General features: G+C 36.8%; 1 protein-coding gene and 1 long non-coding RNA gene across 3 annotated transcripts in view; one reads left to right on the forward strand and one right to left on the reverse strand.

Annotated features, from left to right (window-relative positions):
* The window catches only part of LOC136053281 (uncharacterized), a 193,612-nt gene that overhangs the window by 144,070 nt on the left and 24,570 nt on the right, over positions 1–24,972 (reverse strand). The gene's annotated exons all lie outside the window — the stretch shown is intronic.
* PCDH17 (protocadherin 17) overlaps positions 372–24,972 on the forward strand; it is an 83,757-nt gene continuing 59,156 nt past the window's right edge. For both annotated transcript variants that reach the window (XM_065744005.1, XM_065744006.1), the window contains exon 1: positions 372–3,076. In XM_065744005.1, the coding sequence (XP_065600077.1) occupies positions 467–3,076 (2,610 nt within the window). In that variant the 5' untranslated portion in view covers positions 372–466. The remainder of the gene's footprint in view (positions 3,077–24,972) is intronic.

The following is a 24,972-nucleotide window of genomic DNA, read 5'->3' on the forward strand; positions in this document are numbered from 1 at the left end:
CGATTATTATTTTTATTATCCTTTGTATATCTACGGACTTTCAAGGACCGGGAACGCTTCGTCCGCCCGGAGGAGAAGATCTTTTGCAAATTTTCTGATTTTTGCAATTCTCCCACTGCCGAAGTTGGACGGCCGAAGTAGCTGCGAGGGGACCGCAATCGCGGCGAGCGCTTCTGGAAACGCTGCCGGAGCTGCTCCCCCCTTCCCCGCCTCCCCCCTCCCGTCTGCTCCCTCCCTCCCTCTGAGCTTCATGGTCCATTTGCTGCCTCTCATCCTGTGTCTCTGCAGATGTTTTAGAGCAACAGGTTCAGGAACTTAAAATATAGGGGTGGGAAGAGAGAAGGAGAGAAAAAAAAGAGTCGACAGAGGAGGAGGAGGAGGAAGAACAAACCTCGTGCAGGAGGCAGAGAAAACGACGACCCTGGTCGCCGCTGCAGCTGCTGCCACCCCCCACCCCTGTTCGGGGATGTACCTTACCATTTGTTGCTTCTTCCTCTGCTGGGCTCCCGCCCTGACACTGAAGAATCTGAATTACTCTGTGCCGGAGGAGCAGGGAGCAGGCACAGTCATCGGGAACATTGGCCGCGATGCGCGGCTGGCAGCCGGGGCTACGGGTGGTGGGCTGCTGCCTGCTGAGCGCAGTGGCCCCGGCCGCGGCCCTAAGTCCACCTTCCGGGTGCTGGAGAACTCAGCCCCACACCTCCTGGATGTGGACGGGGAGAGCGGGCTGCTCTACACCAAGCAACGCATCGATCGTGAGGCACTGTGCCGGCGCAGCACCAAGTGCCAACTGTCCCTCGAGGTGTTCGCCAATGACCAGGAGATCTGCATGATCAAGGTGGAGATCCAGGACCTGAACGACAATGCACCGACGTTCCCTTCCGACCAGGTGGATATGGACATCTCGGAAAACGCCGCTCCGGGTACCCGCTTCCCCCTCACCAGTGCCCATGACCCAGATGCTGGAGACAATGGTCTACGTACCTACCTTCTAACCCGTGATGACTACGGCCTCTTCTCCCTTGATGTGAAGTCCCGCGGTGATGGCACAAAGTTTCCGGAGCTGGTCGTCCAGAAGCCATTAGATCGTGAGGAGCAGAGCCACCACACTCTGGTACTGACAGCACTGGATGGTGGTGACCCACCACGCTCAGGCACGGTGCAGATCAACGTACGCCTCATTGATTCCAATGACAACAGCCCTGTCTTTGAGGCAGCCTCCTACGTGGTTGAACTGCCAGAGAACGCACCGCTAGGAACAGCTGTTATTGATCTCAATGCCACTGATGCTGATGAGGGCACCAATGGTGAAGTGCTCTACTCCTTCAGTGGCTATGCACCCGATCGTGTCCGTGACCTCTTTAGCATTGATCCACAGAGCGGCCTCATTCGTGTCAAGGGCAACCTGGACTATGAGGAGAGCGGTCTCATAGAGATTGATGTCCAGGCTCGAGACCTGGGGCCCAACCCCATCCCTGCTCACTGCAAGGTCACCGTCCGCCTCATTGACCGCAATGACAATGCTCCCACCATTGGCTTTGTCTCTGTTCGCCAGGGAGCACTGAGTGAGGCTGCCCCACCGGGCACCGTCATTGCCCTTGTGCGAGTCACTGACCGTGACTCAGGTAAGAATGGGCAGCTCCAGTGCCGGGTGCTAGGAGGTGGTGGTGGGCCTGGAGCTGTCCCTTTCACATTGGAGGAGAACTATGACAACTTCTACACTGTGGTCACTGACCGGCCCCTGGACCGTGAGGCACAGGATGAGTACAATGTAACCATCGTGGCACGTGACGGGGGCAACCCCCCACTCAACTCCACCAAGTCGTTCTCCGTCCGAATCCTCGATGAGAATGACAACCCACCTCGCTTCAGCAAGAATCTTTATGTATTGCAGGTGCCCGAGAACAATATCCCTGGGGAGTACTTGGGTTCTGTCTTGGCTCAAGACCCTGACCTAGGCCAAAATGGGACAGTTTCTTACTCCATTCTGCCCGGGCACGTGGGCGACGTATCCATATACACCTACGTCTCTGTCAACCCAACTAATGGTGCTATCTATGCCCTGAGGAGCTTTAACTACGAGCAGACAAAGCACTTTGAGTTTCGCGTGCTGGCCAAGGACTCAGGTTCACCCCACCGTGAGAGCAACGCCACAGTACGTGTCACCGTGCTCGATGTCAATGACAATGCACCCCTCATTGTCCTGCCTGCCCTCATCAATGACACTGCTGAGCTGCAGGTGCCGCGCAACGCCGGGGTGGGCTATCCTGTGGGTACAGTTCGTGCCCTGGACAGTGACTTTGGGGAGAGTGGGCGCCTCACCTATGAGATTGTGGAAGGCAATGAGGAGCACCTCTTTGAGATGGACCCCACTAGCGGTGAGATACGCACCTTGCACCCCTACTGGGAGGAGCTCAGCCCTGTGGCTGAACTTGTGGTAAAAGTCAGTGACCATGGCAAGCCCAGCCTCTCTGCAGTGGCCAAGCTCATTGTCAGGGCCTTGGCAGGGCCCCTGCCCGAGGCTGGCGAGCCACAGGTGAATGGCGAGCAGCATAGGCGACCGCACTGGGACTTGTCGCTGCCACTGATCGTGACCCTGAGCACTGTCTCCATCATATTGCTGGCTGCCATGATCACTATTGCTGTGAAGTGCAAGCGAGAGAACAAGGAGATCCGCACCTATAATTGTCGCATTGCCGAGTATAGCCACCCTCAGCTGGGAGGAGGGGGAGGCAGTGGCGGGGGAGGAGGAGGCAGTGGCAGTGGAGGGGGCAAGGGCAAGAAGAAGAAGATCAGCAAGAATGACATTATGCTGGTGCCCAGTGAGGGCGAGGACAGCCGGGGCCCCCTCAATGTCATGAACGTGGTGAGCAGCCCATCCCTGGCCACCTCACCCATGTACTTTGACTACCAGACCCGCCTGCCCCTCAGCTCTCCCAGGTCTGAGGTGATGTACCTGAAGCCCGCCTCCAACAACCTGACTGTACCCCAGGGACATGTGGGCTGCCACACCAGCTTCACAGGGCAAGGGACTAACGCCAGCGAGGCTCCCCCGAGCCGGATGTCCATAATTCAGGTAGGAGACTTTTAGAATACCCTGGACCTCACTTTAGACGCTGGTTTAACTTTACGTTTTGTCTGCAGTGAAATCTGCTGTAAGGCACCACTGAAGGAAACAACCCGAGTCACTAAAGAGAGGTGGACTTAATAAAAGTGGAAACAGATCACATTCGATGTGTCTGGTTCTGCTGTCACACAGACATTTCTTGTGTGACTCAAAAGTAAGTGCCCAGTGAAACAGATGGAGTTATGGCAGTGTAAATGAGGTGTGTGTGAGAGTGCAGGTAGGCATTTAATATATTTGGGGCACTTTGGGGTAGTTTCCCAGAGGATCATCAGACAGAGGTGGGCGCTTCCACAGGTTTCATTTGGCTTTGGTTTGGGGGTGGAGATGGGGAAGGGTGTTTCCAAAGCAGTCCTATCATCTGTAGTGACAGGACATGGGAGAAACTCTACCCACTGAGGACATCTATTGCAACAGTGTATTATAGCCCTCCAATCCCGTATGTAAATATGAGCTATCTTTTCAAGATATATCTTTTTATTTTTTTTAATTTCCTTCTTTAGAATATATATACATAAATATTTATTTTTGACACAGAACAGTATCATTGGGTCCCCATTGCCTCCTCCTCTCCCCCAAAACAACCAAAAATTTTTGCTTAGTCAAGTAGAAAAAAGTGTATGTGGTGACTCCCTCCTACCCCTAAATGTCAACAAAGCTCACGTCCTGTCATAAAGCAGCAAAACAACTAGTCAGATTTCCAGTAGCCTGAGTCAATATTGATTATTGCTTTATAGTGAAAAACTTACATGCTCTGTTTTCTACTAAAGAAATAATGTTTGGAAATTACATTTGAGCTGTCAGTTAATATCCACACTGTTCTCTATAGACTTTTGTGGATGTGAGAAATGGCAGAATTTGGACCATTGGATATAGGATGCTAATCAATTGACTTAATTTCTATCAGGTAGTCCAAACTCAGAAGACATATTCTAGAGCTGTGAACTCACAGAGTGAAGGTGAGGGCATAATTTGGCTCCAGTTGATCTAATTTAAAGTATTGCTTCATGATTAATGCAGCTTAATGTTCAAATACCACAGGTATGTTCCAAAGTGATTTTTAACGTTTGGATTGAAAGCAGGCTCTGGATAATGACTATTAAATATATTTGAAATGTCATATCTGTTTTGTCCCGTGGTCTCCTAATATGCTGTTCTGAGTCATAGGGGAATGAGCTGAGTGTATCAGAAGTGACACAGACTCACTTTGTATATGCAGCTAGTGGGAGAGAAGTTGCACTTTAGACACTTGATGTACTGAAAGAAAATTCATAGTACCTTTGAGTTATGCTACCCTGTGGTCTGTGAACACTGAATGTTCTAGTTGCCAGCTGCATCTAATATTTTAAACTAAATAGAAGTGGCCATCAGTAATTGAAAAGTTAAGTAACCAAAATCCCAGTAACTGATAGCCAGTAAATCAAATATTTGTCAGGAAAAAAAAAAAAAAGAAAAAAAAAAGAAAAATAAAGTGAAAGTAAAAGCTGTGTGTACAAGGTCACTGTGAACTAATCCTCAACCCACTAGTGAGTTGAATTGTGTCACAGAAACAATTTCATTTTATGCCTATCATGAATTTGTGTTGCTGTCAATTAGGTGCGCGGAGCAATACGTAAAATCTGGAATTGATTTTAACAAAAAGTGACACTTCAGGAAAGAGTTTAGGTTAGGGCGCAGCCAGAGATAATTTGATTTATAATTCATGCTTTACGAGACAAATAACTTTCAATGACACATGTTTAAGTAATGTCAACTTTTTTTACTGTAAAATGGAGTGATCAGAATGCTAAGAAAAAAAGAGATTTTTTTTAACCTACTGACATGTGTAATAGTTATTTAGAGCCAGATAATTTTACTTTCCTACAACCATGTAATGCCTATATAAAGCAATTAATTCATGTATTGATGCTACTGAGTAGTAAAAATTCAATTGTAGTGTAAAATCCCATGGAAAATATGATACTTTTTTTACAGTGTTCACTGTATAATATCAGTCATGATTTCTTTTTTTTTTTCTTTTTTCCTGAGGTCTATATAAAGCTAAAAGAGGAATTTCCTCCCTTAAAAAGGTGTGTTGTGGTTTCTGTAAGAGTTTTTGATATGGCGACTGTGGGAAATGCTTACCATAACTCCACACAGCACATACAGGCATATTAACTATTTTGTTCTTGCTTTCCCTGAATATCCAACACAGCATGGGATATTCAGATGATCCAGCAAGTAGGTTAGGAAACATACCTTTTCCCTAGTGAACACCTGTTCAAATGTACTTACTAATGCTGTACTTTGTAGTTGTATTAGCCAAACAAAAACACTGGATGAAACAGAGCAGTTGTTTTCTATTTAGGAAAGACCCAGACTTAAAGTAGTCAGAGGGGAAAATCCCATCCTTCTTCACTGTAATTTTGTCTTACTGAAATACATTTTGTATTCTCCATCTCTAAATCTCTAGAGTAAATTTTAGATAAAATTTGCATTTAGTGTGTACACACTACTTTCTGTCTGGTCTTCCATTTCTGCATCATATAAAATTCAAACTTCAAGCTTACCGAGAAGCAGTAAAGGATCAGTCCTCTCTGTGGATGTAATGTATCACAGGAAACACAGGAAGAGCAAATTGCACAGTTAGGAATCAAAAGTATAGCCGGTGGATAAAAAAAAAGATGCAGAATCCAAGCAGCTGCTTTATCATCTCCCTTCATTAGTCAATTCAAAACAGCAGTTTTCTTTGTTACTTCAGTAAGAGAAAGCCAAATGGTAGTGTAAGTGTTCCCTAGCGAATACTTACTTGAGTTTTTCCAGGTATATTGTCAAATCGTGGTAATCTCACACTATATTATTTATACAGTAAAACTGCTTTCCTTCACTCTTATTTTCTCAGCAAGTGAGAATGGCAAAGTTCTGTAGCAAGACTCAGATATCAAAACTTTCTTTATTGATATATCTATATGCTTTTATATTTTGCAAATGCATATATATATACACACATACTGTTATATTATTACTTAGAGCAATTGAGTGTGCAAATATTTTAAATAATTTATTTCTCTAAGAGATACAAATTTTCTTGTTCCTGCTTCTGCTTGCCATTTTTTTTCCCTCCTTTTCAGTAGGAGATGGTAACATCAATAGGCTTTATGATTCCCCTATTTGTGATGAAATTGTGCTACATACAGCACAATTTATATCATTGTATACCTGTGGGGTAAACTGTTCCTTAGTGGCTATGAGTTTCAGAATGACCCCAGAGGACTAGCAGGAAAATACTGCTGGAGATGTGTCAGTGGTGTAATCTTACCTCTCTTGGAGTGATTCTGTTATTCACTAACAGAAGGTCTAACAACTTGTGTGTTTATTCACTACTTTGTAGCATCAGTGAAGTCCTTTGTTACCATAATAATTAATTAACATAAACATGCACACTTCTAGGTATGTATAAAATTCTGGATAAATTGACTAGGACGCTGAGTACCTCTAGCATTTATTGGCATAAGAGAATTGCAACTGCCTACAGTTTCTGAAAATAGACCGTTTGTGATTTGACATGCACGTGAGTTTGATGTGTATAAAGAACAGCGTTAATAATGTACTGTGAAGTCAGAGCAGCTACACATTAGCACGTTCTGTTGTTTTTTACTTCAACAATCACATTCTAAACATACTTTAGAAACAGTGCTTTCAAAGTGTAACTCAGTAAAAAACATTCAAATATAGACCAGAGCTATACAATTCTCATCACCACATTAAATATTCCATGCAGTCTTTGAATCATTTGGAGTCCAAGCTATTCATTCTTATTGGGGAAAAATGGGGAAAGCAGGAGCAAATTGAGTGTCTACATGGCTGACAGACAGTATCTATTCAGGTCTCCAAGGCTACTGGGCAAATTCTGTACATTTCATTGTGGTGAGTACATCAAGCTCATGTACTCGCTTGACTAAGAGAAACAGTATTTTGCTTTACTTTGAAGAGGATCCATTAAATACATGTGTATAAAGCATAGATATGTATATGTGCGTGTATGTGTGAAAAATGTATAAACATACACATGTATTGTATGTTCATTTCTCTCATAACAAAAGGTTCTGTGATTATCAGTTTGTGTTAACATGCAAAAGCCTTTCCCTGCATGAACAAGTAACAATTTCTTTTCCTGCAGGATTCCAGTGTGTAAGAATGGATGGATACAGGGGAACAAATAGATTCCTTAAATATATAAGTTCTGAAAAAATATTTCTCAAAGTGACATGACAGTAGTGTAGAAAACTATCTACTACAAAGACTAGAGATTGTTATTATTCTTGTGGTGCAACATGGAGAGATTTGCTTATTTATGAGGATGAGGCAGGAGTTAATAAGGGAAGTAGTGTCCACAGGTTTTCTTAAACCAGAGAAGAAGAGTGGGTGTGCTGCAAGAAACTCTCGAGCTGGGAACCACTTCAATTGCTGTACCAGGCAGTCCTGTAGCATTTTAAGATAAAAGTACAGATCATTCTTAATACTTCAGGCACCCGATGTTTACGATGTGTCAACAGATTACTGTTAACTCCCAGTGCAGCTTCATTGCCAGGTGCCTGAAGATGCAATCTTCAGGGGAAATAAAAACATGAGCTACATTATTACTGCTCTCTCTTTAGATATAGTGTTGTTTCATGCTTTACTTTAAGAAACTTCCTCTCAGAAATGTCAGGATTGCAAGAGGAAGCACACAGCTTTCCTTACAGAAGTTGCATTGTTCTAAGTGTTTTAAAATAACTGTCTAAAATCAGAAGTAGTAGGTTTGATTTCTGTATCTTCTTCTGCAAATATTATTCTGTCTCACTATGGCTAGTAGAAATTAATATTTTACACCAAGAGGACACAGGGGCAGTTCTACACATTTGCAGATTGGCAAGTTTGTACTCTATAGTACTCTACACATTTGAATATATTCTAGGGCCTCATCTAAGAATGGTCATAAAATGAAATTTCAGGACATCCTGACTGAGATGAATTACGGTAGTTTTTACAACCTGGCAAGGGCAGATGTCTTTTGAGATGAATCCTGTGAATGCTTGCATTGTGTAAATAGTCTGCAATTAGTAGGAATTTGTATTCTGTAGTTCTGTAGCTTTAGGTTTACTTATTCATTAAAGTCAGTATTGGGATTAGCTGAACAAGAATTCCAGGACAGGACATTTGCTGTGTTTGAGTGGAGCATAATTTCATTTTCCTTCAAGATACACTGCATAATGCTGTGATAAAGTGCATACATTTTGAGAGCAGGTGTAACAACCTAGAGCAAAGTGTGGAGTCCACTCCAGTTGCTGAAATAGGCAGAAGAAGGATGATTTGTTTCCTGTTTTGCATTACTGCTGCCCTGGTCTTGATCTCCTTGACAATATTGTTTATAGCAACATTATTTCAAAAGGGTCATTCCTCATATATAGGTCCACATGAAATCTAAAGAACTTTCCAAGATGAAATACTTTAATATGAAACAATAAAAATACATCAAGAAAGGCAGCTTAAGAGACTGAAGTAGAACACTGATCTAAGAAAGAAACTGATACTACCATGATAGGAATTCTTGGTCACCAATAAATTAAAAATAATAATGTCTCCATAGAAGTTGCTGTTTTATAAATTATGAGAGTATTAGGAAGCACAGTTAAAATAAGAGATGAGACAAGACACACAGCATCTTCTGGGTCTCACATTTCAATGTCTATTAAAGTTGCCTGAGCTTTTCTCATCTTGGTGGTCACTCTTAGTGCCTAACTTTAACTGGTAAATCTCACACGTTTGTAATTACTAGTGCAATTTTCATGACTGATCCATTGATGAGTTAGCTGTTAGCAGCAGGTTTGGCCAGGTCTTCTGTTTTTCAACTCTTACCCACATTGATGAGAAGGCATGGTTTTACTCAGATATCAGTCAATTTTGTCTTCATCAATTATTTCAGTGGATTGAAGTAAATTGTGACTAAGATTCTTACAGAGTGCCACTAGGAATGCTATGATCAGGCCTGTTATTTTTAGACTTTAGCCTTTCGTTATGTTTTTGTATAGCATCTTTACAAACATTAATTGATGAGACTAGAATTTAGAAGATTTCAGATCTATGATGTGAACTGTAATGCAACCAGGTGTGCAGCTGCAAGAACTCCATTCAACATATTGCTGAAAATCCATTTTCATATGTATTCATAACTTAAAACAAACAAACAAAATAAACACAGATCATGACATTCTTCTTAACATTCAGCAAATACAGATTTGTGGAAAATTGTAATTAGGTTAGCCTATTTGAAAATATCACTTGCTGATAAAGAGGCATAGATCCAAACTTGCTTCTCTAAGAAGGTAAAAATGTCATGAACAAGAGACTATGTTCTGGTCAAAATATATGGCTTTAATCTATTTGGGATTTTGTTTTTATTTTATTATCTTCCTCCTCGAGAAGCATTACCATGCAGAGGAATACTTGCCTTTATGTTTTTATAGATCTTGCTTAATCTATCTTTCTTTCATTGTGCCTCTAAAAGTTAAAATGCTTTGCCAAATTATCAGGGCTAATTTGGGCTGCTGTTTTCTTTCTGAAGAAAACATCCTATAGGATGCATGGCAGAGGTCTTGAGACACTACTTCAAGATTGAGGAGTGTCTGTAAATATAAAGGAGTTACATTTTGCTTCTGGTGTTTTCTAACAGGTAGGAATTTTCTTGTGAAAAGAATTTAAACAATGATTTGTTGACCAGAGCAGAAACACAGTTCCATTTTTATCTTTAAAAGTATCGAAGTCAAAAGGTCAGAATAGAGCAGTTGGGACAAATTTTTACAGCAGATAGCCTGAGAGCTTTATGCTTTCAGTTTTATCTCCACTTCGGCTGTAGAGAAATGGTGAAATTAATGCTAAAGGGTTTGAGAATATAGGAAAAAAGTAGAACTCTCAGGGGAATGCAATCTCTTACCTACGTAGGAAAACAGTAAATAAAAAGAAAGATACTTGGAAGAGAGTGGCAAAATCATTTTGGAAAAAGTTCCTCAAGTTTAAGTGTTTTGTTTATTATTATTTTAAAGGGAGCAACAAGAAGATTAACTATTTGTTGCAGCTTTTCCTGATATGATGGCATGAAAACGGAGCAATAAATCTTAGCCAAGCAAATAAATCTGCCATAAATCTTAGCCAGGCTGCATTCTAAGCCCTTGTAAAGTATTTGTCACGATCTTTTTAATACAACTTTGTAATATTGTTAATTTTTTTTATTCAGAAGAAGATTCTGGATTAATTACTGTAAATCCTATGAGAAAAAAATAGATAGATTATTAAGCATTTTAGATAAAATGCTCAGTATTAAGTACTACATTCAAGAAAAACCAAATTCCTATGAATGTCTCTGTTAATTAGGATATTAGGTAGTGCTTTAAATAACCTCCTTGAGCAGTCATATATTTTCTTTGTCCCAAAGGCTTGTGATACAATTCCTGCTTATTAAGGTCACAGGAGAAGCATCTCCTTACTGAATTGCATCAACAACAGAGCAAACTGTAGAGAAAGGATAGCAGTTGCTTGAAATGAGGTAATACCTCCCTGTGTCCTTAAAACTGAGGAGTCTCTCTGCATGTATAGATAATGCTGAAATGTTTCAGCTAATTATTAATGATGCTTGTGCAGAAAGAGAGCATGAAGATCAGTTTGCATCTTACTTTTGGTGCAATGAGGAGATGGAACTTGTTTGAACTCCCATGCTGATCTATTTTCAATGTTGGCAATCTAGGCATGTCAATGTTTCAAGTGAACAGTATTTCTTAATATCTGTGGAAGTTTCTACTGCCTTTGTCATTTATGCATCAGACCAGAGTTCCTCTGGTTCATAAAATACTTTTGCCTGTAACAGAAGAGTTTCTAATTACATCCTGTTCCCTGCTGTGAGGCTGCATGCTGCAGTCTCCACTGCACGCCAAAGGAGGACTCTAAAAGGGAATAGCAGAGCTCTCATTACAAGTAGTGTGGGTGGGACCTCTGATCGATGCATTGTAAGTTGTTGCAGTGATAGACATGTGAAATTAGTTTCAGGCAGTGTTTCAGACCATCTATTGATACATGTGACACGCTTGTATTTGCCTGTACTAGTTCGAGTGACACTATGATTACTGGTATTTGCAGTCCTTGCCCTGGAACACTTCCAGGCAGTTTTATTGTATTGAAATGGCTCTTACAGTTCATTGAGCATCTAGCATAACGCTGCTGAATATGATTGGCACGTTTGCATATATTTATTCAAAAAAAATCAGGCAGTTAAACTGCATAATTATGGGAAAACGAATCATAACAATAAAAGACCATTTAAGTTAACAAGCTTTGTGATCAAAGGATAAATACAGGTTGGATAAATGAGACTCTAGATGTAACTAATCTACATAAATAGGCTGTGGTCTGATTAGAGGAAAGGAATATATTAAAATAATATGAAGGTATTAAAATCATTTTACTTCAATACTTTTAAAACGTCTACTTTTATCACATTTTTAACATTTCTACACATTACAAATAGCTGTTCAGTGCTGAACTATCTTGACTTGTTTTTATCTTGATTAACTGTGTTCACGGTGCAAAGAAATTCTAAACTGACAGAAGTAAACAAAAGTAACAAGTTTTCATTCTAGTTTGGATGCGTCATGTGTCAGAAAGCCTTAAACACTTTTTAATGTCTTAATTTTAATTTTTTAATGTCGCAATGTTGTTGGGTTTTTATGATTGATTTTTAATTAAAGAAAAACATTAAAGGGAACATTTAAAGGACAATTTCTTGTTTACTGTCTTTATCAGCAGAGAGCAGCCTTTGTAGTGTTTGAAAGCTGGTGCATTAAAAATCAATTTCAAGTCTTCAAAGCTATAAACTCTTGCTTGCTTTGTAGATATATACTATGTTTAAAATCATTGGAAGCACACTTGACAATTGAATTAAAAACAAAAGGTAAATAGTGGCCTCATCAAAATTTTTGAAGGATTTTAATGTATTTTTAATAATAGCTAAAGGATTTTCTTACTGAGAACAGACATGTGAATCACAATTTGTAGCTTTTGAAAGCATAATTTTTCTGAGATAGTTGTATTCATTATATTATTAATAGAGTTTTGTTTTAAACTTCTGTTGGTGTTACTCTGTTCATTTTAATGAATGCCATGATTCAGACACTGAACATGTCAGTCACTATCTTTACTTACTATATTTCTGTCTTGTTCATTGCTGATTGCTAAGCAACCACTTATGGTTATGCTTGTTTAGCTACAATTCAGGTTTTCTCTTTTTTTTTTTTTTTTTCTTTTCTTAAAGGTAAACCAATGTGAGGTAAAGACATTTTCCTTGATAATTAATAAATTTATTTAAAATGTATAACATTTTAAAGGTTAAAAACGAACAACAAATAAATAAATAAATAAATAAATAAAGCACACTAAACATTTGTTTTAATGCAGATTTGGTACTTGGGCTTTGTTCCTACAGAGACTGAGGTACAGACTGTTTTTCAACAAATCTAAAACAAAAAACAAAAACAAGATGATGTCTTTAATCAGTACATAAGTAATTTTGAGGCTTACAGACACTAACCTTCTTTTAAATTGCATTTATGCTGTGTCTTTCAAGGAATGATCTTTAGAACACTTATTCAGTGAATATTTTAATTTAGGTCAATAAAACCACTGAGTTAAATGGAATGCTTACAGGAATGGAGCTGCTGATATGCGTAAGCACATGTAGAATTTAGCTCAGAATCTCTTAGTCTGTATTAGCTCAACTGCTCCCTGTTGCCTTTCTCCCTTACTTTAAAAACATTGCAAAGCTGCAAAAGCTGTTCGTATCACTTAGCTTCAAACTGCATTCTCTAGTACTCTACCAAGATAGTCCTGATGTCTGAATATTTGATATTTTTGCTCTTTCACATAGACTTGTGTAATTTGATATGCAGATTTGAAGATCATAAAAACAATCCTGCTTTGATGATCATGAGCAAGATTATCCAGCCACAGCTGTAAAGTACCCAGTGTGTTCTTTTCTGATCTCTTCATCATTTCAGTGGATCAAATGACAATAAGAGTATACTGGAATTTAGAGTGCTTGGGAAATAATGAATTTAAAAGCCTTTTAAAAAATGGGAGACATGAAGCCTTGGAAACTATCTGAATGTCTAGAGTTTATGTCAGATAATAAAACTGCTTATGTGTAGATACATAGATGTGACAGCAGCACAGATTCAAAGCAACTATTTAGCTGGATAAAAGAAGAGTTATTAACAAGTAATGCACATCTATTTATTCATTTATTAAACACTATATATGATCTGGTTTTTTGAAGATTATGTCAACTATACTTTTTTCTAAACATAGGAAGTATTTATGGGGTGAGAAAAGGGGGAAATAAAATGTTTGGGTTTTTTTAATACATTGTCTTACTGCAAACTGTCTGTCTGTGAATGTATTCTGTCTGTTTAAACTACCTGTAGCTTCTTTTCACATGTAACAGAAAACAGCATTGCAAGGGGCAGAACAGCTGGATGAATTATTTCATTATTTTTTAATTGGCCTCCATAAATATGATCTTCCCCAACAATACACATCCCATCATTACAATAATGGAAATAGTAGTTCCTTCAGTTGTTAAATAATTTTAAGTAATTACATGTTTCAAGCAGAATTCCAGAATTTTTAAGAAAATTTTAAGTTCATGTCATTTCGCATAGAGGTACAGAAATACAAGGAGCCTCTTTTTCTGTCATCATTTTCTACACTGATAGTAGCAAAATAACCTTAGGAATGTGTAGTTAGATTTCCAGATTCTGACCTACTTGTTAGCTTATCTTCTTAGAATGTAAGTAAAGCACAAGAAAACTGCTTTTCTTAAACAAATATAATCCTCAGGAATTTTGGCTAGTATTGGCAAAGATATTTAGATAAAGATAAATTGCTTGTAGTCATGTTGAAGAGCCAGTGGATATTATTTAAATAAAATATTTTGTCCTAATTTAAATTTTGAGCTATATATTTTCTATAATATTTTATAATAAAGACAATTACATAGTAATTTAGGTTAGAATGCATGCCCACTTCCCCATCTCAAAACCCAATTTGTTACTACCTGTGGCTATTTCTATTAAAAAAAGAAACATAATTACTATGAGTCTCAGCAGTCTAAGAGTAAATTTTTTTGCAATTACAATACCTCCCCTGGGCAGATGTGTGAAATGGCAGATTAATTCTTGCAAGTAACTGTCTATTCCTTATACACTATTAAAGTTGTAGGTATCATTATATTGGTGATGTTTGTTTTGTTATGGTTAAAGTTATAGCAATAATCCTATTACAAATGTTTAGACATAGGGCCTCATATAGTAGGCCTTAGGAACTCTGCTGAAGTTTAATACATGACTTTCTAGAAATTATGTCCTAATTCTACTTCTATGGGAGATGATTTAATCTCTTGATTCTAGCATATTTTAGAAGGGCATTTTATTTTACTAATATGTCTGAGAAGATCCAAATGAAAGCAGTCAACATACTTAAGTTGATTCATTATTAGAAAGTCACAGTGAAATTAGTCAAGTTGCATATGAACTGATGCCCATATTGTAGGACTTGCTACTGTATATTTTTGTTTTACTTACAGTGGAATCTGCTTATTTTAAAAGAGACATCAATAGCTTAAGATGACCTTTCATTATGTAAATGAAGAGCTTTCCATGGAAATAATGTAATATATCTCCTAATGAAATTTTCTGCCTGGGAAAAAAAAAAAAAGGTTTTGTGTGCATATGTATAGAATTGTATATACAGGCAATGGTCTTTTGGAGGGCATTCCATGTAAATGAGCACTTAACTCCCATGTTGAGTTCCAATGAAGTTAGCTATTGTTGTGACTTCATGCGGGCTCTTGATCCACCTGCAGGGAGCAGCATATCCAAACACATAATTGGTTCAGATGTTCAGGAAGGGCAGTGAGAACAACCTTAGCAAATTATATTTTGCCCTATGCATGAGTTTTTGTTTAGAATTTCTTGCACAGTAGTTGATGTATTTCAATTATTTTTCTATTTGGAAAGATCATTCTTCCATATACAAACTTCTTAATACTAGCTTGGCATTTTTGTGATGTGGACATTGTTCAGAAAAGGTTGCATTAACTCTTTTCTTTGAAAATTAATGAAAAAGAGAATAAAAATGATATACAACACAAAGTTACATTCATTTGCTTTTGAAAGAATGTGCTGAAGTGCTGGCTGAGCTAATTAGATATAGAGACAAACCCATAATTTAATTACTGTTTTCCAATGACACCCTTAGTCAAATATTAGCATTTATATTGAGTCTCTGTCCATGGTGAATCTTTTAGAAATGTCCTAGATGTTTACAAACTGACCTAAGTTGAGAATAGACATTTTTCTAATCCAATGTTCATTGCAAATAACTCTTTGTTGTGTGGTTTATTTTATTAACAATCTATTTTCATTGTCTCAGAATAACAAGCTTTATAAGAGGAGTAATCCAATCCAGAGCATTTCCTTCCAGGCTGCTAAGAATTTACATGTCAAAGTTATCCCCTAAAATACTTATGAGTATAGAAATTACCTGTGGAGATCCCTAGATAAGTCTGTGTTGTGTTCTAGATAAAGTGCTCCTATTGAGAAAGATAATCTTTGCTTGCTCTGTGTTCTGAATTGATCTAAGAATATGAAGTCATTGCAGAAGGTTTACACTGAAATGACAGAGATGTGGATGGTTATACAGAGCCCTGTAATCACAAGGCCTTAGTTTTTTCTGTCTATGCCTACTTGGCCATTGCTACTGTATTCATGATGTATTCAATGAAACTTTACATTTTATGAGACAACTCATCATAGGCACCTCAATGTTATGGCTCTAAAATATATTTAGGGACAGAACCTCTTGCTAAATTTGTGCAAGCCTAAATTATTTATCTTATGTCACAAATAATAAATCAACTCGTCACCACTTTATAGTTGAAAATCTCCTTACAAAGGCATGCGAAGCTGTAAAGTTTATGATCTACTATCTTGTCATAAATTCAGCCATTATTTTGGCAGCATATACAGTGGTAGGTCTTTTTCTAACATTAAGAAGAATAATTAGATATTTTGCCAAGATATTTATGAGAAAGTTGGATTTTTTATACTGTCCCAAAATCATTTATAGAATAACTTGATGATTTTAATGAAATATTGAAATAGTTGTATGACCTAAATAAGAAATTAGACAGAAGAATATATTGTAAGTTTTAGCATCTGCAATTTGCTTCTCAATTCCACAGTAATTTAAGGGAATCATTGCTTTTCTGGATTTTAGGAAAAGGAGGGGGATAAGGTTTCAGCTTGAAAGGTAAATAAGTGATCTAGATTTATCTCTGTTCTTCTATCCACCATCTTGGAAGAAAGCTTATCACAGAATCATTGGGTTGAAAAGAACCTCTAAGATCATATAGTTTCAACCTCCCTGCCATGGTCAGGGTCACCTACCACTAGGCCAGGCTGCCCAGAGCTGCATCCAACCTTGCCTTGAATGCCTGCAGAGATGGGGCATCCACAACCTCCCTGAGCAACCTATTCCAGTGTGTTACCACCCTCTGAGTGAAAAACTTCTAACATCTAAGAAACTAAAACTAAAAATCTAAAACTTCCTAACGTCTAAACTAAATCTCCCCTGTCTTAGTTTAAAACCATTCCCCCTTATCCTATCACTATCAGCTGGTGTGAACAATCATTCTTCCTCCTTTTTATACACTCCCTTCAAGTACTGGAAGACCACAATGAGGTTTCCCTGGAGTCTTCTCCAGGCTGAACAGTGGTTAGTGGAATTCTTTACATACACTTTCTGTGCAGGCAGTGTGACTTCAGAACCAGGTCTTTTTAACCGATATTGCAAGTATTTTTCACAGTGAAATGAGGAAACAAAAAACTGGACTCTTCATAGAATCATAGAATCACAGGGGTTGGAAGGGACCTCAAGAGATCATTGAGTCCAACCTCCCTGCTAAAGCAGGTTCCCTACACCAGGTCGCACAGGTAGGCATCCAGGTGGGTCTTGAATATCTCCAGAGGAGGACATTCCACAATCCCTCTGGACTCTTCTGCCACAGACAGTGTTTTCTGCCTACCTAATCATCTTTCCTTGTTGCCACCATTACAAATTGTTTTAAATGTCACTGATTGAGAAAACCCTATGTTGGCATAAAGGAATATTATGTTTAAGAATTTTTTCATTTTCTATCACTGCAGTATATTCCTGCTCCTTTGCAGCTTTCTACAGCATACAACATACATATCTGTGGGAAAGTATTGCACTATGTAAAGACTCATCCTGTAACTGAACTAAGCAGACTGATCCAAGGACCATTGAAACCAAATTGAAAACATCCATTGATTTCAGTAGACCTCGGGTCATGGCTTCTGGGAGTTTTATTGCTGCTTTTAGTGAGAGTATAGGTTGGACAGAAGGTAAACATAGTAGATAAGTGTTAACATGAACTTAACAGATTTAAAATATCCATTTTCCCTGTTTCGCCTTACTAAACATTATGAGTATGAAACAGTTTGTCAGTGTTAAAAGGCCGTAATTTGATCTCCTTCTCCACCATATAGTATTGCAATTTTTATAAAGCTTTTATCTGTTCAGAAAACATTTGTGATATGCTGCTCTTAAGAACAAGAAAACAGCAGTGATAAGAACAGGACAAATTCCACAACTCTCATTGGCTTCATTGGGTGTTCCCGTTGAGTAAGAGCTTTCAGATATGTGTCGACATTAAAAATAAAAATGCCAGCAATGTACAAATGCATTTTAGAATACCTATGCTTGATGGAAAAAAAGAAAAAAGAAAATTAAAGTAAAGGTTGCTTTCACACAGAAAAGAAAGGGTTACAAACACAAGGTAGTAAAAATGTTTTTGAAATGATAACAAATACTTTGATCTCTTTAAATTTCAAGGCAGCAGTTTTTTTTAAATCTCTATCTAATTTTAATGTGTTAACTTAGAGACTTAATATTTAACATGTAGTTTGGGATGAAAAGTAAAAAGAGCTAATGATATCAAAGATAATCTCCCAAGTGTTCTTCTGATTTTGTGTTATGATGTTCTTGAGTAAACTGGATGTTCTGAGGACTGCAGATTTCATTCTGGTTTCCTTACTGTAGTTGAGTTTGTTATGCAGTAAACATAATATCTGTTAGAAATACTGAGGTAAGACTGAATATGGTGGGAGCCATGGATAAAAGGTGCATTAAAGCGTTTCAAATTCAATCATTAGGTTTCATTGCACCCATCTGCTACCAGAAAATATAATTGGTAACTTGATTCATTGACCTTTAACTGTCATTTTCAACCATGTTTTTCTAAATCCATATTTTCAAGTTTGATCTAGAAAGTTAATTTGATAAGAGAATGCCCAGTACATTTTAATGCAATTACTTTTTACTTCTTTTTTTTTAAAGTAAAAGTTGTTTTTTTTTTTAAATATAATCAGGTTTAATGATCTGTTGTATATTCTGCTAATCTAGTCAAAGTAGTTATTTAATATTGAATGTGGTTAAAAGCAACTAATGTTCAACTTCATTAAGGTGTCTATTAAATAGAAGGCTTGCTGAACTTCAACTGTTTGGTTCTGTTTTTTTTTTTTCCATGTTTGAACTACTGCCTCTTATTATATGTTTCCAGGGGTCTCTGTTGCACTAAAATTACAGTTACAAGCTTCAGTTCCATCAGGATTGTACAGCACAACAGAAGGGCTAAATAACCATAGCAGTTTTTGAGTATTTCAGATTTTATTGCTAAAAAATGTTTTTTATTTTAATTTCCTTCACAGATACTCTCCTGAAGGTGGGATGGTTTGCATACAACTCTTGACACTTCTGTGATGCTTGCATACAAATAGACTGTCTTAGTGTTAGAGCAAGCACGAATCACAATGTGATAAATGAGGATTATTTAGTATTTTCTCAGTGATGGTCAAGTACAGCACTATTCTGTCTTCTGAAGTTTAAGGGAAAAAGTGACTATACGTGTTTCTTCACAGTAGATACAATTCCTCAAATATTTATATAATATAGACACAGATGCATGCAACCTAACCTTATAATCCCATTTTACAGCTTCCCCAAATACTGGGGAGCTCGATAAACAGGAAGCCGATTATATTGGCAGTGTAACTCCATTAATAGGATTCGGATTTGCCTTATTGACAAGCCAGTACTGTTAATATGATCCAGTATATTAAATTGACAGGAAAACTGGAGCAATAGAATGTATCTACTGTCTAATTGACAGGGAAGCTCTTTCAGAAGGTTCTTAATGTGTTTTTTATTGACAGTGCAGCTTCAGTAAGTACATATCATTGGTGAACAGTGTAAATATATTGGATGCAACTGTATTAGTAGATTCAGGTGGAGTAGTTATTATTCTGTTTTCCCATACTTCCATCTTCACTTTGATTTAGGTTGTATCAAGCTCTTTCATAAGATCTTCACAAATGCTTCTTAAAGTTCCATTCTAACTGCACTGTTCACAGGCGTTTGACAGGTTGTGAATTATTTTAAATGTGTTCATCATTTTTAAATGAATAGGGATAATACAGAGCAATGCAATAATGTGTCATGAATTTCATTATGTTTATTTATTGATGCTGTGATAGCAGAAGGAGAACTATTGTACTTTCAGATAGAGTTCTTTTTGTGGTGTGATATTTAGCACTTCTTCCACCTCTTCTGATCTTACACCTTCTCCAAAAAAAATAGTTCATATTCCAAGTAGATTTTTCTAGTTCCATTTGACAACTCTGCACATTCTCTTCCCAGACTGTGGTAATTTCATTAAATGCTTATATTTCTTGGTTCTGCACTGCAAAGTAAGATGAGGCTCAGAAACCTAAAAAAATGTTGTGGGACCAACAGCAATTGGAGCTCAGTCTGGAAAATCTTCTTAATTCCCTTTTTAGTAAAAGCTTTGGGAAGATTTGGGTTCAGTTTCCACACTTTTTCCTGGTTCTATCTTAATGAGAAGTCTGCCCATAAATGCGTATTCTGTATCTCCAGCAGAGGAGTTATCTTTATTTCATACATGAAAAACCAATCAGTGTGAACTCACCCTTTCTCTTGTCTTACAGGTCTCTTTATCTACCAGGGCCACACAAAAACTGTCTTTCTTACAGTGACCTTTTTAGCTACAGAATTCAGGCTTGGCGCAGCTGTCAATGAAGTGAGAGAAATTTACCCTGGGCCCAGTGTTTTTTCATCCTCACACTGCTTTAAATCACTGTCTTTTGGGCTCTATCTTCTCTTGTGCTTTGTGCATTGCAGAGTAAATTCTTGCAAAAACTTCAAATTGCTTTCAGCAAGACAGTACTACAAATACAACTGTTTGCAGTATATTGAAAGGAATTCTCTAATAAGAAAGACTGGTAACATACATGTGTAACAGTTGTAGCATGTGCTAAGAAAAATGTAACATGAATCAGGCTATATATCTGGGGAGAATCTACATTCCTCCACTCATAGGAAAGAATGAAATTTTCTGTCTTCTGGGTTTCACTCTTACTTTTTTGAAGCCTCTCTAACCATTTGATTGAGTAGCCCAGGAGCAATTCCTCATCATTTTGCTTTTCTCATTCAAGGGAAAGAGAAAACACAAGCGCCCTTCAGTAAAATGTACAGCAGATTGGAGAATGTTGTGGTCTTATGCATCTGACTGTTTTTGTTGTTGTGTGTTTTTGAAGAATGTCATATATGTCAGAAATCTTCATAAATACACAGTTCTTATAACACTAAAATACTCATTTTGCAGCATGTAAAACTTATCAAATATGTACGTCATATAAATTATGTTTCAAAAATATTTTCAAAGACTGAGAGTGGAGAGCACATATTAGGAGATTTGTTAAAACATCTTGCTAAATTTTGCCTTTCAGATAAAATAAAATCATTTATTAGAAGTTTATGCTCAGTTCTTTTTTTTTTTTAACATTTTATTTTATTTTTGATGTAGAGGTAATACGTTTTCTTAATGAAAGAAGTAAATCAAAAGCTATTCTTCAGGCTAAGCAAAAACACTCATGAGATTTAAGAAGACTAAGAAGTTCTTTGTGAAAAATTGTCCTATATTGAACAAAAAATGGTACTAACAAAATCAAGACAATTGCCTGCTCTTCTTCAACCTGATTTGGTAGAATTGTCATGAATAACGATTGCTGTTACGTAAGATATTTGTTTCATTGGGAAAGGGTGGGCACTTTTGCTCCTAAAGAAAAGACACAGAAAGTTCTTGAAGTAGACATTAAATAGTAATCTGATAAAGGGGAGAGATATTTCATTTCATTTTGTATTTAATGTTTAATTAAAAAGAATTTAGAGTCAGCAAAGACATTTTGCTTTATTATAGTTTCAGGTATGAACATCTACATAAAATAGAGTTGTGTTGAATCATCTCTGAAAATGTGATACTTGTTCTTGTAATTCTGCAAAAAAATTATGAATATTCTAGCAGCTAATATTCATAAAACTGATTAATGTCTTAGTCTTTTTTACATTTTTTAAATACATCTTCCCCTAGTATGGCTATTATTTCTGGACATAATTTGTCAAGAATACTTAAATATTGCATTTCTCCATCTCTTCCTCTTTCTCACTTTTTCTCTTCTGTTTTGTTTTGTTTTGTTTTCTTTTTTGCAGTCATGTCAACTTTACAAACCTTTTTTTTTTTTTTATAAGAGAGGTCTGTTAAAATGAAAATGTTTTCTTTTATAGTTGTCTAGCATTTTTCAAACAGTACACACCAACGCTCATTACAAATTTTCAGAATAGTGGTATAGCAAAGATTCTGATTAAAATGAAAGAAAGAAAGAAGCTATGAACTTCTAGTTTTTAATAGACAGGCGTTTTTGTTTGCTTGTTTTGTTTTGTTTTCAAATGAGAATTTTTGAAAACAGCAGCCCATTTTTTCTCCAAACATTAGTCAATTTCCTGAAATTGGATTGATTGTTATGGGTCTGTAATTTTAATCCTGGTATTCTTTTTTTGAAAAAATAAAATAAAATTGTATATATATATGTGTGTATATTGCAGAGTCACTATTGAACTCTTCCTTATCTTCAACAAATCAAAAACAATTCAATGGAATGTTGTGAACATGTATATATGAAAAAGAATTTAAAAAAAGGAAAATTAATATAAGCAATGCTAAAAGTATTCCTCATAATTCATTGTCCAGACTGGTTCAAACTCTCTCCATGATCTAGCTATTAATTTTTTTCTTATAGGTAGCTTGTTTCTGATATTCCATTTTTGGCCATAATTTTTCATTTTGTTTTCCCTAAACTAATCTTTTAGAAGTTATAGTCTGACTAGAATTAATTGGTAGAACCTTAGCATTTTTATTTTAGATTTATAAATGTCAGTATTCCAAATTCCCCATAAATGAGCAACACACATTAACTGATAATTAATAAACTAATGTAGTTTACAAAGACTCTGTTTCATCTTAATACAGAAGCCCTAACAAATGTAAGAAAATTAAAGGTTTTACAGATAGTTTGTAACAGCGCTTGAAGGATGTTCAACATGTTGTTCATGCAAATACTGGTCAACAAGTGGTTATTCAAGTTATATCATGAGAGTGTGGTAATTATATTGTCACATCTGAAGACCATATACCAGGAGAAGTGTATTTTGCACAGGTTTAATTTGCTTGTTCTACTTTCTCCTTCAAAAGTAATGTAATCAAGTCATAAAATACTTGTTGAAAGGCAATGGCAATAACTTTAATATCATTTTGGTGGCTTTTGGAAGGTTTATATGAGTTCTGGTCTCTTTCAAAATGTCATTTTTATGAGCTCCATTCTTCTGGTAAAGCTGACAAGTGTGTACTCAAACACTCAAGAATTTCTATGTAACATCACAGTAATGACAGTGTTCTTAAAACTTCAAATTTACTGTACAGTCACATGTTAGGACAGATGGATAGAAGAAAGCAATTGTAGGGGGCCATTGAAAGAACTGTGGAAATAATACAACTCCTCTCATTGGAAATAAATCAGTTCCAGTCTGTGAAAAATGAACCTTTTCTTTAGAGGAGGTGCAATAGGTTAGAGTGATGTCACAAACTTTTAATTCTTCAGTATTCATCTAGGGCAATGAACAGTTCTCAGCTTAGTTTTGTTTTGGAGACCTTTTGTCAAGTATGTTTTCATTCTTCTAAGAACTCATGACTTAGTGACCTGATTGATGTCCCAGTTCTCAGTCTTCAATTTGGGTAACGTGTTTTATATTGTTGTTTTTTTTGTTGTTGTTGTTGTTGTTTGTTTGTTTAATTATTATTTTTTAATTTATTTTATTCAGTTAATTATAATTCCATGTAATTCAATCTTGGTATTATGCAACTCACTTTGTGTTAGCTATTAAACTGAACATCTTGCTGGTCATCTAGAATTCACCTGCAGTTATTGTAGCAAGCAGTATAACCCTAGAACTAGATGGCCAAAATTAAGTTAATCTTGTGTAGGTACTAGTATTTGTAATGTTAATAAAGGGATCTTAATTGATTAGTTTAGCTTGGAGATGTATATATGTAAGTGCACTGAAACCTACCTTAGAACTGGGGTCAAACCAATTCTAGTTTCTAGGAAAGGGCTGCATACTTAAAGGACAAAGGACTTATTTGCTGTTGGTAAATTTTTAAAGTAGCACTCATTTTTCAAAATTACAGTTATGAGGTGCTAAGAGTTATGATTAATACATGAACTGAAATGTGTAATATCACTTCTATAGACATTAAAGTGTAAAAATGTTTAGTATATGACCTCTCACTTCAACTGGAATTAGAGAATAAATAAACAGACATTCATATATCTCTGTAATCTGTTGTGAATCAGATTAATCTAAACCGTGCATCTTTAGAATTAAATGTTTATTATCCAAACTTTTTACATATCATAAAGGATACAATTATCATCTACTGCCTAGATCTCAGAGTGCCCTGTTATGGTCATCACAAGCATATTTCCATAGTTTATAGTAGGATAAAGCTTTATGCTTTTAGAACAGAAGGAAAAGAATTCAAATCAGAGTTGTGCAGATGTCTATGGTTATCAAGTATTTACAGTTGTCCTTTTGCAGCAATGAACTCGCTGAAAAAGACAATTGTTTATTTAGCTGTAAAATACAATATGAAGGAAATTGGTTAAATTTTGATTGATTTAAAGGCCGTTTATTACCATAAATAAAGAACTTATCAGAAGCAACTCCCATTATCAAGACTGCAGCCAAGATTTTGTCATAGCTTCTATTTTAAAAATTATATTTTGGCTAGTGTATGACATGCATTTATTGCTGTGACAATGCAAAAACAAAATGTTTGAACAGTTCTGACCATGGTTCAGATTATAGAGAATTCCTTAGCACCACCTTTAAGGAGCTGCTATAATTAATTCCAGGGCAAGAGTCTGATTTATGTTTCTTAATTAGATAGCAGTGAATTGATGAAAATGCATTTTGTAACAGACATCTTGCCTGACAACATCATGAAAAATTGAAGTGTTAATTCTAGTAGCTGCTGTGTGAGGAGGCACATTTCTTGCATCAAAAAAATCACGAGGTTAGTTTTCCTGGGCATCTATAACTGAGATATTAGACTTAGAAAGTAGATATGACTTCTGCAATATATAAATTTATTTGGGTTAAGAAGTATCTGGTGCTGCATATGTAGTAATGATTATATATATGATGTGGATTTGCTGCTCACAAGAGATACTGGCTTACAACTGGAGACAGGAGAAGAATAAATGGCAGAATTAAGGCTGCATCTGAAGTAT

Source organism: Cyrtonyx montezumae, unplaced genomic scaffold, assembly GCF_038088225.1.
Source record: "Cyrtonyx montezumae isolate F1298 unplaced genomic scaffold, pur_monq_1.0 scaffold_3, whole genome shotgun sequence".
Lineage (NCBI taxonomy): Eukaryota > Metazoa > Chordata > Aves > Galliformes > Odontophoridae > Cyrtonyx > Cyrtonyx montezumae.